Genomic DNA, 17,981 nt, shown 5'->3' with positions numbered 1-17,981 from the left:
ATCTCATTGAGCTTCCATGCTTCCCAGGGGGCTGGCGGGCTGCAGATACACGCTGCGCTTGGCTTGTTGGGCTGCGGGAGAGGGACGGACTCGGCGCAGCGCAGTCATCCCAGGCTTGTACTAAGGAGCCCTTTGCTTGGACCTACTTGCTGTGGTCCTCAGGGACACATTGCTCCTGCTTTTTTCGGGATGAAATCCAAGCAGGAGCTGCCCAAGGTCGTGGGGCTGGCGCTGCAGAGCTGCCTCGCTTAGCCCAGTTAAAAAAACCATAAAAACGCACAAAAACGGGTTTTTTGGAGGGGCCACGGCATGTGCACTCTAACCTTCTGCTTTCCTTTTCATCTCCTCTCTAATCCAGAAGCCCGTACTAATTGCAGTTAGATTTATGAGCATAACCCGCAGTTCAATCCCGGTATGTATTCACTGCAGCGCGCCCTGCGCCAGCCGCCGCGTCCCTCCGTTGTCTGTCACCGCCGCTCATTCCAGCCTCGTCCCACCGGCCATTGTCCGTGACGTTGCCCGTCCCGTCCCCGAGCAGGTGCTGCTCCTCAGGGCCACCGTTTCTCCCGCAGGTCCCCTGGGCAGCAGGAGTTCGGGATGACCAATGCTCGGCCGTCCTTGCACGCAGCTCCTTGAAAAACTGCTTTCCACCCCTTGTCCCCTTCCTACTTATTATTTTTCTGTTTTCTTTTCTTTTTCCATCCTGTGCTTCACTTTTTTGCTTTACTTGACTCATTTCAAGCAGTGGAACAGGCTGCCCAGGGCAGTGGTGGAGTCCCCATCCCTGGAGGGATTTAAAAGCCATGTAGATGTGGTGCTGAGGGACATGGGTTAGTGGTGGGCTTGGCGGTGCTGGGTTAACGGTTGGACTCGATGGTCTTACAGGTCCCTTCCAACCAAAACGGTTCTGTGATTCTATGATCCCTTCCCACCCCAATTTCTGCTCGCTCAGGATGCGTTTCAGCATCAAGTTGCTTTCGCAGTGCTGCTGTATCTCGAGGTGGTGGATAAAACCCTTGACTCGGATGTCTCGGAAACCACGAGACATCCAAAGGTCTCCTGCACCTTCTTGGAGGAGGAACAGCACCACCACCTAGAACTCAAGGTCAGGACACCCAAGTTTGAATTGGGAGGGGTCCAGCAACCCCTGTATTCCCAAACTCCATCCCAGCTTGAGTTTGAGTTCCTAGCAAGATGTGATGGGCAAGAAAAGCACCCGCAGGTTTTTGGGGATGCTCGTGAGGCTGTTTCCCTTCCTACCAGATTCAGCCCATGATGTTTCTCCCCATCCTTCAGCATCCACGAGGGCCAGGAGACTGAGACGAGCAAAATTCGAGCTCTGCTCTGCCGACGCTGTTCCACAAGCACACACCGTTTCACAGAGGCTTAAGGCCACGAGCCGGTGGGATCTTTGGGATCTCAGGGGTTTTGGCTAATAGGATTCAGGTAGCTGTGCTTCAGCTCAGGAGCCCACATGAGAAGGTGCCATCAGAAGAACGCCAGGGCACAGGAGCGGCTTTGCTGCCGGAGAAAGGTCTCTGAGGTGTGACGCTAAAAGATGAAAGGGATAAAATGGAGCAAATATCACTTTTATAGGAAAAAAGGAGACTCCTTTACCCTGCAAACCTACTCCAGGCACACGGGGAATCAGAGGGACCTGGGGATGTCCCAGCTGCAGGGTTTAAATAGCCCTATGGGGAGAAAAGCTGCGTTGCAACGAGTTCAACCACAAGGAGATAGAGGTTCATCCTGGGGATGGTTGTCAGGAGGAGGGCAGCAAGTGATGGGCATGACTCAGGCTGGTCGACATCTCCCAAGTCATGGTTGGTTCAGGATCTTTAATGTAGATGATGTGATGTGTCTGGTTATGATACAGTTAAGATAAAAGATTTTTAATGTCCCTCATCTCCCCAAATCCATCTCTTTCTTCTACTCTGTGGAGCAGATCCGTAGAGCTGCTCCTCGAAAGGTTAAAGCACCTGTATGTATAATATTCCTCCACACATACTAGACCTGTTTGGTTCCTTTTCCATCGATGGTTTTAATATTAAAAAAAATAGATGGTTCTTCAGAGCTTTTCAGCAGGGACTTCTGCATTAAATCTCCTCGTTTAACCACAGGTGCAAAAATTAACATTTATTGTCTTATAACGGACCATTGGAGGTGGTCTTGGTTTATGGATCTCATGCACATGAGATCAGAGTGTGGGCAATGTGATTAGGTGAGTTACCGTTTGCTGAAGGAGTCGGTGGAGACCCTTGTGATGCTCAGGAAATACCAAAGGTGGGCGAGGGAAGGATGCGAGATGTGATCTAACGATAAAGCGGGAGCTGGGGGCCCTGAAATCAAAGTCCTGGTGATGCTCCCACCCAAAGCCAACACGGCCACCTGGCAGGTCAAGCTTGCCGTCGCATGGGCTGTGGGCGTTGTGGAAACCCATCCTGCCACCAGCTGGGCTTGCTTTGAAGTCCACGTTGCACTTGGTCCATCAGCTGGTAGCTGGTCCATCAGCGCCATCCTTACTGCCTCCATCCTCACCACCTCCATCCTCGCCCCCTCCTTCTGTTACTTCTCCCATCCTGGGGTGAGATTTTGGAGGGTCCTGGGTGCGACTGCCAGCGGCGCGCTGAGGACCGATGGCCGGGGCCATCTTCTTCACTCCTTGGGAGAGCAGTGTGGTTGGCACCTGAGATGTTTGCAAAATCACCTCGGCTGATGGTGGTGACACCGTTGTCTCTCTTCTTCAGGGCAAAGGACGCGTGCGACGTGGCGCCTACCCCAGCCCAACGTCTCCCGTCGCCGTGCGCTTGCCCTCAGTGACAGATGTCCCCGAGGAGACCATGAGCAGCGAGGAAGCCATGGAGATGGAGGTGACAGAGCAGCAGCAAGCAGCCATGCAGCAGGAGGAGAAGGTGCTGACCGAGCAGATCGAGAGCCTGCAGAAGGAAAAGTGAGTTCAAGCTGCTATAGGTTACGTATGGATGTTGTTTGACATCATATGGTTGACGTGCTGCTCATAGGGTGAGCTGGAGGACTCCATCCCTCCATGACCTCTTGGTGTACTCTCATCCCTTTCTCCTCCTCCCCACCTTTTCGGTCCTGTTGGGTCAATGGGACTGGGTCACTTTTTGGCAGGGAGGAGCTGACGTTCGAGATGCTGACGCTGGAGCCCCGTGCATCCGACGATGAAACCCTCGAGTCCGAAGCCTCCATCGGCACCGCTGACAGCTCCGAAAATTTGAACTTTGACTCCGAAGGAGCCATCTCCGATCGTTCGGGTAAATCCAGGCGTTGCTGGGTTTTATCATGGAATGGTTTGGGTTGGAAGGGACTTTCAAAGATCATCTAGTCCTGCAATGAGCAGGGACATCTTCAACTAGATGAGGTTGCTCAGGTTTTTTGATAGCTTGGGAGGGGTTTGTTTGGTTTTTCCTGCCCGCTCTTGAGGTATAACAATTTAAATGGATGTGAAGAGGGAGGTTAAGGGTTAAAACACATGGACCTGGGGAGGTGGGTGGTAGCACCCAAGGTTTGATGGGGAGGTTGAGTGCTCCTCCAGCACCGCTGTGTCATCCCAGGTGATGCTACCTCCAGCGAGATGCCAGGAACGTTGTCCTGGCTCAACGGCGTGCACCCCTGGGGAGCGGTGGCGAGGTGCTGGGTGGTTTTGGGGTGTTAACCCTCTGGGTCCTTCCCCCCACCCAGAGAGAAGCGTAGCACTTACTTCCCTGCGCCCCGCCAAGGCAGAGGGGCCGAGCCGGCTGCGAAGGCACCCCAGGATGCGGCCGGACCTGGCGGACCCAACTGACGCCTCCGTCTCCTCTTCTTCCTCCTCCCAATCGTCCACCTCCTGCTTGCCCCACCTCCCCCGGAAGCGCTTCCAGATGTACTCCAAATCCCCTTTCTACCGAGCGGCGGGGGCCAGCGAGCCCCCCGAAACCCGAGCGAGCCCCGAGGGCTTCGTGGGACCTCACCGGTACCCCGAGGACCGGCCGCAGTTCACCACCCGCGGGACGTTCAACCCGGAGAAAGGCAAACAGAAACTGAAGAGTGTGAAATCTTCCCCCCCAAAAACCAAAGAGCCCCCGGATGGGGGGACGGGGGCGGGACGCAAGAGGAACCCCGAGGCCGACTGCGCCGCCACCCAACCCCTCGTCCTCCTGGGGAGCAACGAGTTCATGGTGTGAGGTGCTCCACCTCCCCGTCACCTCGTTACCACCAGGAGGATGAATTCTTCATTAAAAAGGTCGTTGGGGGACGGTTTTAATGGTGGCCTTAATGGGTTGGGGTGGGGGTTGAGACCTTCGCGGTGGGGGGTTGGCCCAGGGGTTGGAGGGGCACGGGCCGGCTCCTGCGCCCTTCCCCTCGGAGCGTCACACCACCAACTCCTCGTGGTAGGAGAAAATCGAGGCGAAATATCCCACGGGAGCACCGCGAGCCAGCGCCGGCTCCGCTCCCGCCTCCGCGCTTTAACCACCTCATCCACGCCGACGCCGAGCGCATGGACAAGCGTTAAAATCTGCCAAAAATCACCTTTTTTTTTATTTTTAACGTGACCTAACCACCTTTCCTCTTTTTTTTTTTTTTTTTTTTGGACACCATCAGTATTAAAAAATAATAATAATAATAATAATCAAGGACTACTTGAAGCTATATTTGTTTATATGCCGGTTACTGGAGTTTGTTGTAAATATATATATTTTTATTATTTTTTTTTTTAATATTTTCTCCTAAATGGGACCTTTTTTTTTTTTTTTTAATTATTATTATTATTTTTTTTGGCCGGGGAGGAGGGAAGCGATGGGCTGAGCCGTCCTTGCCGGTGTCACCGCCATCACCGTCCGTCACGTGCCGCTACCACCTTGCTCTACACATTTATTTTTATTTTGAATCAGCAATCCCTGGAGGTGTAATTAGCATGATTTAAAAGCGATGCCCATGATAGGACTAATTAGCAACGCTAGCTAACGACTTGGCTCCTAACCCCTCCCCGTATCATCGTCATCGGCACCATGGGTGGCGCCCGGAGAAGCTCCAGGTACCGGAAAACCTCTGGAAAAGCAAAATTAGGAGCCCCGGGGCGCTAATTAGATTAATAAAGGCTGGATCCGTCCGGGCGTCGCGGGTTGAGGCTCGTCCTTTCCCTAAACGCCGCCAAAAAGGGAGAAAATAGTGAAAAATTGAGTTTTCCTGGATATTTTGTGTCTTGCCGGGCATCCCTGGGTTGAGCTGAGCCACCCTTCGGTCCCCTCTCCCCCTGCCCCAAGGGCCGTTTCTTTCGAGGGATGGTTTATTTATTGGGACTTTTATTTTATTTTATTTTATTTTATTTTATTTTATTTTATTTTATTTTATTTTATTTTATTTTTTTTATTTATTTTTTTCTGTTATTTTTTTTATTTTATTTTATTTATTTTTTTTTTTAATTTAAATTTTTTTTCCAATGAGCAAAAGCGAGACCAAGTCAATTCTCTCCCATCCGTAGGGAAAAATGGGATTTTACCATCCCCCGACGGGAAAATCAGGGATTTTGGGGATGGACCCGGGACGCGCTGGGAAGGCGAGTGGTGGCCACGCAAGGGAAAGCTCCTGGGGAGCCACCCCGAACCCCTCGGAGCAGGCAGCACCTCCAAATATGTATATATATATATGTATGTATATGTATATTTCTTTTGAGATATATATTTCCCTTATATATATATATTAAAAAAATACATATAAAGAAAATATATTTTAAAGACTATATATTCTATATATAAAATAATATATATTCTCTGTGTAAAAATATATATAAAAGAATATATATAAAGAATAAATATGTTTCTTTATATATTTTATCTTTCTTTTATATATAATACATCTTTATATATATAAAGAAATACATGAGATATATAGACACTATATATAAAGAGTATAGATATTTCTGTATATATTTTTATATATAAATATGTATAAGAAATATACTATATATAAATAATATATATATTTCTTTGTGTTTGTATATATTAATATATATAAAGAAATATATATATGAAATATACTATATATAAAGAATATATATATTTATATGTTTGTATATATTTATATATATAAAGAAATATATATAAAAGAAATATACTATATATAGAAGAAATACTCTATAGAAGAAATATTCCATATGTAAAGAATATATATTTCTTTATGTATATATTTATATGTTTCTATATAGAAGAAATATATATAAAATAAATATATACTGTATATAAAGAATCTATATTCTTTATATACTTTATATTTCTTTGATATATATAAATATCTATTTCTTTATATATATAAAGAATATATATAAATACATATTTCTTTATATATATATTTTTATATATATAAATATGTGTATATATATATAAATATATATATATAAAGAATATATAAAGAAATAGATATTTATATATATAGATATATTTCTTTATATAGAGAGTATATTTCTATATAAAGAAATATATCAAAAGTATATAAAGAATATAGATTCTTTATATACAATTTTATATTTCTTCTATATTTATAAAGAAATATATATGTTTCTTTATATATGTTGATATATTTCCTTATATAGATAGTATATTTCTCTCTATATAAAGAAATATATGTCAAAATATATGCTGTATATAAAGAATATATGTCTATATATTTCATTTCTATTTCTTTATATATATAAATGTAGAGAATATATGTAGAATATATGTAGAATATATGTAGAAAATATGTTTCTTTATATATTTAATATATTTCTATGTATATATATATATAAAGAAATAATATAGAGAAGAAATATATGCATGCATATATGTATATATATACGTATCTCTAATCCTGGCAGGAGCTAAGGGGGCAATGGGGTGTTCCAGGGCCCCGGCCACATTTTTGGGGCAAAAAATGAGGTTTTCCGGAGCGCCGTGAATGTACTGACTACTGGAAAGGCGAGGGGGCTGCGTGCTGTTAATTATTATTATTATTATATTATTATTATTATTATTATTTTTAATGGACTTTTTTTTAAAGTAATTTATAAGTCTGCTGCGTGTAAATTAAAAAGAGAGTCTGTATTGTCAGAGGGTCTATTCTCCTGCGTCAGCCGCGCTGGGAATTGTTTAAAAAAAGGGGAAAAAAAGAAAAAAAAAGGAGAAATAAAAGTGTAATTCTGTGAAGGCGAAGGATTCCTGCCCCCCCCCGGGGCGCTGCCGCTGGTCACCCCAAATCTGCCCCTTCTGGGGGTATTTTCCCTTTCCCATCAGACCCTGGTGTGTATCAAGTGCAATTTGTGCATTATTAATTATTTTTTATTCTCCCCCCCGCCCGTGGCTGTACAAAGCGCCCTGGCCCCCCCCCGTGCTAATTAAAGAGCTGTAACGAGGAGCGCCTGGCGCTGGGTGTGTGCGTGATGCTGGGTGGGGGGGAACGGGGGCTCCCCTGCCCCGGCCCCCCGGGGCCTCCATCCGGCTCAGTCCTGTCCACATTGGTGAATTCACATCATTTAATCTGGATTATTTAATCTGGATTATTTAATTTGGATTATTTAATTCAGATTATTTATTTTTGATTAGTTAATTCGGATTATTTAATTCAGATTATTTATTTTGGATTATTTAATTCGGATTATTTAATTGAGATTATTTCTATTCCGATCATTTCTGTTCATTTTATTTAGATTCAGATTATTCAGATTTATTTCTATTCAGATTATTTCTATTTATTTATAGGCAGTTTATTTCTATTCAGATTATTTTCAGGTTTTTTTCTGTTCAGATTATTTATTTTCATTTTATTTCTAGTCGCATTATTTCTGTTAGTCTTATTTATATCCCAATTATTTAATTCAAATTCTTTAGATTATTTGTATTCAGATAATTTTCTTTCAATTTATTTGTATTCAGGTTCTTTCAGATTATTTCTATTAATCTAATTTCTATTAAGAGTCTTTAATTCTCATTATTTGTATTCCAGTTACTTCTATTCAGATTATTTAATTCAGATTATTTATATTCCAATTATTTCTATTCGGATAATTTATTTTCAATTTATTTTTATTCAGATGCTTTCAGATTATTTATTTTGATTTTATTTCTATTCAGGTTATTTCTACTCAGATTATTTAATTCAGATTATTTCCAATCAGATTATTTAGATTTCTCTTATTTACAGGCACTTTGTTTTCAGTTTATTTGGATTGGATTATTTCAGATTATTTCTTTTAATTTGATTTCTATTCAGATTATTTAATTCAGTTTACAGTCAGATTATTTATAGTCAGGTTTTTTATACTCAGATAATTTATTTTTATTTTATTTCTATTCAGATTATTTCTTTTCATTTGACTTCTAATCACATTATTTCTGTTAGTCTTTTTTATATCCCAATTATTTAATTCAAATTCTTCATATTAACCTTATTTGTAGTCAGATAATTTATTTTCGATTGATTTGTGTTCAGATTCTTTCAGGTTATTTATTTTGATTTTATTTCTATTCAGGTTGTTTAATTCAGATTATTTCCAACCTGATTATTTATGTTTCTCTAATTTATAGGCAGATGCTTTATTTTCTATTTATTTGGATTTGGATTATTGCAGATTATTTATTTAGATTTTATTTCTATTCAGATTATTTCTATTCAGATTATTTAATTCAGATTATATTTCTCTTATTTATAGTCAGATACTTTATTTTCAATTTATTTGGATTTGGATTATTTCAGATTATTTCTTTTTCTAATCAGATTATTTATAGTCAGATTATTTATAATCAGATAATTTATTTCTATTCGGATTATTTCTTTTCATTTGATTTCTAATCACATTATTTCTTTTAATCTTATTTTATATTCCATTGATATTTAATTTTATATTTTTAATATTAATTTCCATTTTATATTTAATTAAGACTATTTATATTTAGCCTCTTTATATTCAGATAATTTCTTTTCAATTTATTTCTATCCAGATTATTTCTTTTTCTCTTATTTATTAATATTCAGGTTATTAATATTCAGATTATTAATATTCAGCTGGTGCCCCCCCGCTGTCCCCCCCCCGAGGACGGGGACCCCGAGTCAGCGGCGCCGGAGCCTGGCTGCAAAAGCCCCTTTATTTGGAGTATAAAATGGGGGGGGGGAGCAGGAGCCCCTGGGACACGGGGACAAGGGACGGTCACCGCGTGTCCCCCGGGATCACGGAGCTGGAGTCGCGGCGGGGGGACCCCGTGAGCGAGGGGCAGCGGCTGTGGCTGTGGGGGGACAGCCGGCGCCGGGGTGGTGTCACCCCTGGGCTGGGGTCACCACCCCCAGCCAATGTCACCCCCAGTCTGGCATCGTCCCTGGGACAGTGTCACCCTGGGCTGGTGTCACCACCAGGCTGGCGTCACCCCTGGCCGGTGTCACCCCTGGGCTGGTGTCACCACCAGGCTGGTGTCACCCTTGGGCTGGCATCACCCCTAGCCAGTGTCACCCCTGGGCTGGCATCAACCTCAGGATGGCCATCACCCCTGGATGGCCAGTGTCACCCCTGAACTGGCATCACCCCTGGGCTAGTGTCACCCCTGGGTTGGCATCAACTCCAGGGTGGCATCATCAGCCAGTGTCACCCCTGAACTGGCATCACCCCTGGGCTAGTGTCACCCCTGGGTTGGCATCAACTCCAGGGTGGCATCATCAGCCAGTGTCACCCCTGGGCTGGTGTCACCCCTGGGCTGGTGTCACCACAGCCAGTGTCAACCCTTGGTCTTATGTCATACCCCAGGCTGGCATCACCCCTGGGCTACTGTCACTCCTGGGCTGGCATCAACCCCAGGATGGCATCATCCTCAGCCGGTGTCACCCCTGAGCTGCCATCACCCCAACCAGTGTCACCCTGGGCTGCCATCACCCCCAGGCCCATGTCACCCCTGGTCTGGTGTCATACCCCAGGCTGGCATCACCACTGGGCTAGTGTCACCCCTAGGCTGCCATCACCCCCAGGCCAGTGTCACCCCCAGGCTGGTGTCACCCCTTGACTGGCAATGGGTCCCTGTGGGTGCTGGTGCCACATCAAGGGTGCCTTGCTTGGGTCCATGGGTTCCTCCAGGCTGGGTTTGGGACAGTGGCACCCATCGAAGCACCCACCCCAGTGAGATGCTCCCAGTGCATGTGTCACCTGCTTGGGGACATCCCCCTGCCATCAGCTGTCCCCAGTGAAGCTGGTCCCATGTCCCAGGTCCTGGCCACCACCCTGGAGATGGGACCATGGGCACCTTCACACCCCACAGCATCCCAGGTTGGGGACACCCAGGGTGAGGGTGACAGGGTGCCAACGCAGGGTGACAAACAAGCCGGGTGACATTGAGGTGTGTGTGAGGGTCAGTTCTTGAACATGTCGCACAGCAGCTTCTCCATGGGGGTGTTGCCGATGGTCCGGCGGAAGAAGAGCAGCTCCACGCGCTCGGAGGAGATGAAGCGCAGCGCCGGGAGGAGCAGCAGAAGCTTCCCAAACCTGGGGGACAGAGCAGTGGCCATGGGTAGGTGTCCTCACCCCTGGTGTCACCCGCGGGGATGTGGGGACAACGGTACCTGACGGGCTGCCCGGGGTAGTGAGAACGGTTGTGCTGGCCCAGCATCACCTGAGACTGGTCCTGCAGGTTCTCCACCTGCTCAGGGTCCTTCAGGCCGCGGGTCTCTGTGGGAACAAGGTGGTCATGGGGTGAGGTGGGGACACGGGGACAGGCAGCGGCGGGTGCTGGTGAGTCTCTCACCTGGTTTGAAGAGCACCACAGCCTTCATGCAGGCAAATTCGGTGGGGTCAACAGCCAACGCTTTGAAGCGGCCGAGGGTCTCCTGAAGCGCCCGGACGTCCAGGGCGGCCGGCAGCAGCTTGCTGGGGGTTGGCTCGGGGACGGCCAGCAGCGGGCAGCTCTCCAGGGGCATGGACCACTGGATGGCACAGAGCAGGAACAGCTCGCTCCACGCTTCCTCCAGCAGGATCACCTGGGGTGAGGGGAGGAGCCCCAAAAACCTCCGTCACCCCCAAAGCCTCCAGCACGTGAAGCCACCACGGTTGGTTGGGCTGAAGAACATCTTCTGAGGGGGGACCCCAAGACGCTGTGGTGAATGCTGTGGGGATGCTCCAGCCATCCCCAGCCCATTGGTTGCCTACATTTTTTGGGGTCCCCCTTGCCCTGTGAAGGTCCCCAACCCCACCTGGTCCCGGAAGGGCAGGTTGGAGAAGACGGGCAGGTTTTTGGCCCATTTCACGGCCATGAAGAGGAGCCGCGCAGAGGTCTCATAGACGTTTTCTGGGCTGGCCGCTGGGTACGGTGCCACCTGGTACTCGCCAGCCACCCGCTCCGGCTCGCTGCCCGTCACATCCACCGTCTCATCGGCTGCGGGGACAGAAGGGAACGCTTGTGGTCACCTCACTGCGGGGACAACCCCCTACCCATCCCCTCCCCACCGGTGGCCACCCACCGTCCTCGGGCTCCAGCTTGGCGCAGGTCTCGGCCGTCATCAGGCTGGCCATGAAGCGATGGTTGGTGGGTGGCGTGGGTGCTCGGGGACCCGGGGTGACAGCGACGGTGGCACCGGGACCACGGGGAGCCGGGCAAGGGGTCTGGGGGACCTCACGGGTGGTGGCCACATGCTCAGGGGGCAGCTCGGCGTCCAGCTCGATGCTGTCCAGCCGGACCTGGGCCGTGCTGCGGGGCTGGCGCTCGTTCTGCACGGCTGTGGGGACAAGGTGACATCAGCACCGGCTGCTCCACTGTCACCCCTGCCATCTGTCACCGTGTGTCCCCCTGCCACCCATCTCACCGTCCTTGTTCATGCCAGCTTGCAGGCACTTCTTCAGCCGGCAGGCCTGGCACTGGTTGCGGTGCGCCTTGTCCACCGGGCACAGCCCCGTCCCTGCCTGGCACCTGGGCGGAGAGGTGGCACCTGGCTGCAGCCCCTGGGGTGGCCTCTGTCCCTGGGGGATCCTGTCCCCCAGGGGTGTCCTACCCCCATGGGTGGTTCTGGGGGTGCTTTGTCCCTGTTGGGTGTCTTGTCCGCCCTCAATGGGTGTCCTCCACCCAACAGGTGCCCTGCCCCAGTGGGCACCCTGTCACCAGTGGGTGCCCTGTCCCCTCCATGGGAGTACTGTCCCCCTGAATGCCCTGCTTTGATGGGTGTCCTGCCCCCATGGGTGCCCTGGACCACCCCTCCCCAGGTCCCTGCCCCATTGGGTGCCTGTACCCTGGTCCCTGCCCTGCTGGGTGTGCATCCCACAGGTCCCTACCCCAGTGGGTGCCTGTTCCCCTAGTCCCTGCCCCACTGGGTGCCTGTCCCTGGGGGTCCCTGTCCCACCGGGTGTCGTTCCCCCTGGGTCCCTGCCCAACTGCTTGCCCATCCCCTGGGTCCTTGCCCTGCTGGGTGCCCATCCCTGGGGTCCCTGCCCCACCGGCTGCCCATTCTCCCTGGTTCCTGCCCCAGGGGACCCTCCACCCCCGTCCCCACCTGTAGATGAGCTTCCTGCGGACGCTGCGCTTGAAGAAGCCGCTGCAGCCGTTGCAGGCGTAGATGCCGTAGTGCTTCCCGCTGCTGGTGTCCCCACACACCTTGCACAGCAGCACGGGGCTCAGCGCCTTGCCGGGGGCCGGGCTCAGCCCTGCGGGAGCGGAGCCACCACATCTGGGGTGACTTGGGACACCCCGATGTCCCTCATCCCTCCCACCAGTCCTCCCAGTACGCTGACGATGGGGTGGTTTCCACCTATGCTGGTCCAGCCCAGGGACATGGATGGGGACATCTCGGGGACTCCAGGAATTGCACACGGGGTTCAGTATCTCCCCACGCCCCAGCGCCTGGGGTGCTGTGGGATGAGCTCTCATGGGACTTTTAGAAGGGGATGAAATGTTGTCCCTAGGGATGGGGACACCAGGTGTCCCGGTGAGGGGACGCCAGGCATCCCAGAGAAGGGCCACAACCAGGAACCAGAGGTGTCCTGGAGAAGGGTCACAGCTGGAGGCACTGGGCATCCCATCAAGGGGCTGTGGGCATCCCAGAGAAGTGTCACAGTAGGGGACCACGGGGGCACAGGAGAAGGGCCGGGGACCATCGGCATCCAGGAGAGGGTTGTGGCTGGGGACTGCAGGCATCCTGCAGAAGGGCCACAGCTGGGGACCCTGGGGATCCTGGAGAAGGACCCTGATGAGGACCATGGGCATCACGGAGGGTGTTGGGGTTGGGGACTGCAGGCATCCTGGCCCAGGGAAGGACCACAATGGGGACCCTCAGCATCTTGGAGAAGGGTGATGGCTGAGGACCCCGGGCATCCAGGAGAAGGACCACAATGGGGAACCTCAGCATCTTGGAGAAGGGTGATGGCTGAGGACCCCGGGCATCCAGGAGAAGGACCACGATGGGGACCCACAGCATCTTGGAGAAAAACCATGATGAGGACCCCAAGTATCCCAGATAAGGACTGTGATGCGGACCCCACCATCCTGGTGAAGGACTACAATGGGGACCCCAGGAGTCTTGAAGAATGACCATGATGGGGACCCCAGCCATCCTAGAGAAGCACTGTGATGGGGATCCCAGGTATCCTGGAGAAGGACTGTGATGAGGACCCCAGGTATCTTGGAGAAGGAGCATGATGAGGACTCCAGCCATCCTGGAGAAGGACCAGGATGGGACTCCATGGTGTCTTGGACAAGGACCGTGATGGGGACCCTGGCTATCTTGGAGAAGGCCCATGATGGGAACCCCAGCCATCCTGAAGAAAGACCCCCCACCGGCCACCGCAGCCCCACTGTGTCGCACCCACTCCAGCAGACCACCACCTCTTACCTGTAGGGCTGTCATCCAGCCCAGCGCTCACCACCGACCCCGCCGGCGACGCGGCCATCCCGTACCCCGCGGTGCTGACCTCTCCCTCGGGGTGCCGCCGCGGTGGGTGCCGCAGGGGCTGGCGAGGCGGTGGGTGCTCCGGCAGCTCTGGGGCCCGCGGGGCTCTCGCCTTGCTCTCTTCAAGGCAGCTTAGCGGCGGGCGCTGTGTAAGCACCCGCCTCTTTGTCACCCTCTTAATCTTTAGTGTCTGCGCGGGGAGCTGGGGGGGGAGGAGGATCAATCAGCCACGCGATGAAGAATTAAAAAGGTGCTGAGCCCCAGCCCTGTAACCCTAAACCCCGCGACACCCAAGCCACCCCTGCCGCGCACCACCGCGGGCCACCGTGGAGGTGTCACCGGGCCACCGCGGGCGCTCCCTCCGCCCGGCGAGGCCGAGATTGCGGCCGAGGTGGGAGATGGGGCTTGGGGTGGGGACCCCCGTAGGTGTGTGTCCCCCCCCACCTCCCTGGGACCCTGTAAGCACATAAGCCCTTCGCTAAGGCGGTTAGAGGGGAATAACGAAAAGTGGTAATTAAGGGGGGTCATTTCCCTGCCCCCAGGTAATTAATTACCGGCCCTGATGGTGAGGGGAAGGGTGATGCTCCGTGGGCCCCCGCCCAGTGCCTCAGTTTCCCCTCCCAGGGGGATGCGGGGGCTGCATGAGGCCGGGGGTGCTGACACGGCAGCGGGTGGGGGCCAGGTGGCCCCGGGGTTACGCAACCGCCACTAAACCCTCGCGGTGACAGGGCAGCACAATTTGGGATTTGAGGGCTTTAGCCGCTAAACCCCCCCCGCCCGGCTCAGGGGGATGCTGGGTGGCCACTGTCACTCGGCCCAAGCTGTCCCCAGGGATGGGCCAGGCTGTGGCCAAGGGGCCCCAGCCCCTCGTGTCCCTCCAGGAAAGGGCTCAGCCTGTGATCCCGGGGTGTTGCTGCTGTCTGTGGCCCCTGCGGAGGTGTCCCAGGGGACGGGTGCTGGCAGTGGGTCCCTGCTGAGGGCTGGCAGCAGTGACACCCGTGGATCTGGGGGCTGGGGGGGGGGTCCCATCACAGTCCTTCTCCAGGATGGCTGGGGTCCTCATCGTGCTCTTCTCCAAGATACCTGGGATCCCCATCACAGTCCTTCTCTAGGATGGCTGGGGTCCCCATCACAGTCCTTCTCTAGGATGGCTGGGGTCCCCATCGTGGTCCTTCTCCTGGATGCCCGGGGTCCTCAGCTATCACCCTTCTCCAAGATGCTGAGGGTCCCCACCATGGTCCTTCCCTGGGCCAGGATGCCTGCAGTCCCCAACCCCAACACCCTTCATGATGCCCATGGTCCTCATCATGGTCCTTCTCCAGGATCCCCAGGGTCCCCAGCTGTGGCCCTTCTGCGGGATGCTTGTGGTCCCCAGCCACAACCTTCTCCTGGATGCCCATGCTCCCTGGCCCTTCTCCTGTGCCCCCATGGTCCCCTACTGTGACACTTCTCTGGGACGCCCACAGCTCCATCACCCTTGCCTGCAGCATTGCTCCAACCTCCCCTCCTCCAGCATATCTCCACCATCTTGCCTGTCTGTAGCACAGCTCCACCACCCCTGCCTGCATCATTGCTCCACGTTCCCCTGCCTGCACCATCGCTCCACATTCCCCTGCCTGCACCATTGCTCCACATTCCCCTGCCTGCACCATCACTCCATCCTCTTCTGCCCGCACCATCACTCTATCCTCCTCTGCCCACCACATGGCTCCACCACCCCTGCCCACAGCGTCGCTCCATCCTTGTCTGGAGCACAGCTCCATCCCCCTCCTGCCTGCAGCACCCCTCCACCCCCGGGACCACCCCTGTCCCCCTCGAGGTGACCCATCCCACCCCACAGCCCCCCAACCCAGCACCCGGCCCCCGCCCTGACCCAGATCTCTGACAGCCGCCATCTGCGGCAGCGGCCACCCTCCTCCCTGGGCAGAATTATGACGCTGGGCTAATGCGGCAGGAGCAAGCTGTCACCTCGCCCTGCCCGTCCCTTGCCCGCAGCTTAGGTGCCTCCAGACCCTTCAGCAGAGCTTCACCCATGGGTGAAACAACCCCTCCACCCCGGTGCCCGATGCAGGGGTGCCAGGAGCACCTGCCCCCCCGGGGTGCCAGCCCACCCACAGGTGACGCGGGGTGATGCCAGGGAGCGGCCAGCGTGGTGATACACGCTGAGTCGGCTAATTTGCCCGTCCCCTCCTCGCCGGCGGGTAAAAGCCAGCTCGGGAGCGGGGATTTGGGAGGGGGATTAGCCGGGACAACCATCTGCTGCCGGCCAATCACCAGCGCGCCCAGGAAAGCCAATAATCACAAAAATATGGTTTGCCGCCCCGTTTCTCCGTCACACCCAGCTGGGTGCTGTCCCCAGGGGCACCCCGACCCCCTCCCGCAGCCGAGCACCCAACGCAGGCACTGGGGGAGCTCGACGCGGCCCGTTCTGGGGCAGCGTCCTGAGCGGGCCCGACGCCACGGCCGAGGGGCTGTGGGCAGCGGGGTGGGAGTGAAGGAGCAAACGTTAAAGCCCGCAGCGGGGTCGTGACTCGGCTCGGTGACAGACGCTGGGGCAGATGCCACGGGATTACCCAGCCTAAAACCTCGGGATCTGCCCCCCTTCCCCCCGCAGCAGGCAGAGAGCATTTAATTACTAATTTACTAATTACCCAAAGGTGCTGGCGATGGGCTTGAAATCTGTGGTCCGGAGCAGCCCCAAGGCTCCAGCCGCCCTAATCCCACTGGCCACGGGGAGCTGGTAGATGCGCCCTGGCCAGGGGACAGCTCAGTTGGGGACATCGGGTGACCCGGGGAGGCACCACTGTCCTGGGAGCCCCACTCCTGCTGGTGGTGGCACAGAGTGGTGGGGAACAGGAGGGCACAGTGGGGACAAAGAGGGGAAGGTGGGCACCAGGAGGAGACAATGGAGACCAAGGGGAGATGGTGGGGTCCAGGAGGGGGTAGTGGGGATCAGGAAGGGATGGTGGGAAGCAGGAGAAGACAACAGGGATCAAGGGGAGATGGTGGGGACCAGGAGCAGATGATGGGGACCAAGGAGAGATGGTGGGCACCAAGAGGGGACAACAAGGATCAGGAGCGGATGGTGGGGACCAAGAGGAGACAATAGGGATCAAGGGGAGATGGTGGGGACCAGGAGGGAGTGATGGAGACCAGGAGGAGCTGATGGGGACAAAGGGGAGATGATGAGAACCAGGAGGGGACATCAAGAATCAGGAGGAAGTGACGGAGACCAGGAGGAGATGGTGGAGACCAGGACAGAATGATTGGCAACCAGGAGGAGATGATGGAGATGAGAATGGGATGATTGGGAGCTAGGAGGGGATGGAGAGGACCAAGAGGAGATGGTGCTCACCAGGAGGGATTGATGGACACTAGGAGGAGATGATGGGGACCAGGAGGTGATGGGGACTGGGAGGGGATGATGAGGATCAGGAGTGAACGATGAGGATCAGGAGTGAACAATGGGAACCTGGGTGTTTTGGTGGTGACCAGGAGACAATGATGGATGGTGGAGAGCAGGAGGTAATGGCAGGGACCAGGAGGGGATGATGGAGACTACACTAGGACAATAGAGACCACATGGGGACCAGGAGGGTTTGATGGGGATCAGGAGGGGGCAGTGGATGCAATAGGGGTGGATGGGGATCATGAGGGGATAGTGAGGACTGGGATGGGATGATGGGGACCAGAAGGGGACAATGGTGACAAAGAGGGGCCAAGGGAACCTAGGGGGATGATGAGGACCAGGAGATGATGATGGAGCCCAGGAGCAGCTAGCGAGGACCAGGAGGGGACGGTGGAGACTGAGGGGACACTAGGGACCAGAAGTGGGTGGTGAGAACTGGAGGGTACATCAGGACGGGACAATGGGGACCAGGAGAGGATGGTGGGGATGAGGAGGGAACAAGAACAGCCAGAAGAAGACCTGAATATCTGGGAGGGTACAGATATTCATGGCTGTGGGACTGTAGGTGTCTGGGAAGGGTTAAAGTGGCACTGAGCTGTGTCCAGGCCAGGCTCGGGTTTCAGCTGTAATTAGCTCTTGTTTATTGGAGGCTCTGTGACAAATGATGCTGTGGAGGTTGCCCGATGAC

At 52.6% G+C, this 17,981-nt stretch overlaps 2 protein-coding genes across 5 annotated transcripts in view; one reads left to right on the top strand and one right to left on the bottom strand.

Annotated features, from left to right (window-relative positions):
• The window catches only part of MYO9A (myosin IXA), a 188,774-nt gene extending 184,508 nt beyond the window's left edge, over positions 1-4,266 (top strand). For all 4 annotated transcript variants that reach the window (XM_068410045.1, XM_068410044.1, XM_068410042.1 and 1 more), the window contains 3 exons: positions 2,748-2,950; positions 3,136-3,278; positions 3,706-4,266. In XM_068410045.1, coding sequence (XP_068266146.1) covers positions 2,748-2,950; positions 3,136-3,278; positions 3,706-4,187 — 828 coding nt within the window. In that variant the 3' untranslated portion in view covers positions 4,188-4,266. The remainder of the gene's footprint in view (positions 1-2,747; positions 2,951-3,135; positions 3,279-3,705) is intronic.
• A 6,099-nt stretch (positions 4,267-10,365) lies between these two features.
• On the bottom strand, positions 10,366-13,885 carry NR2E3 (nuclear receptor subfamily 2 group E member 3). Its single transcript, XM_068410523.1, has 8 exons — positions 13,828-13,885; positions 12,493-12,643; positions 11,812-11,915; positions 11,470-11,724; positions 11,203-11,384; positions 10,758-10,989; positions 10,576-10,681; positions 10,366-10,498 (listed from the first exon to the last, which is right to left on the bottom strand). Exons 1-8 carry the CDS (start codon positions 13,883-13,885, stop codon positions 10,366-10,368), a joined length of 1,221 nt encoding a protein of 406 aa, XP_068266624.1.
• Positions 13,886-17,981: the final 4,096 nt, after the last annotated feature.

Source organism: Nyctibius grandis, chromosome 11, assembly GCF_013368605.1.
Source record: "Nyctibius grandis isolate bNycGra1 chromosome 11, bNycGra1.pri, whole genome shotgun sequence".
NCBI classification, from domain to species: domain Eukaryota; kingdom Metazoa; phylum Chordata; class Aves; order Nyctibiiformes; family Nyctibiidae; genus Nyctibius; species Nyctibius grandis.
This window is presented reverse-complemented; position numbering and strand designations above follow the sequence as displayed.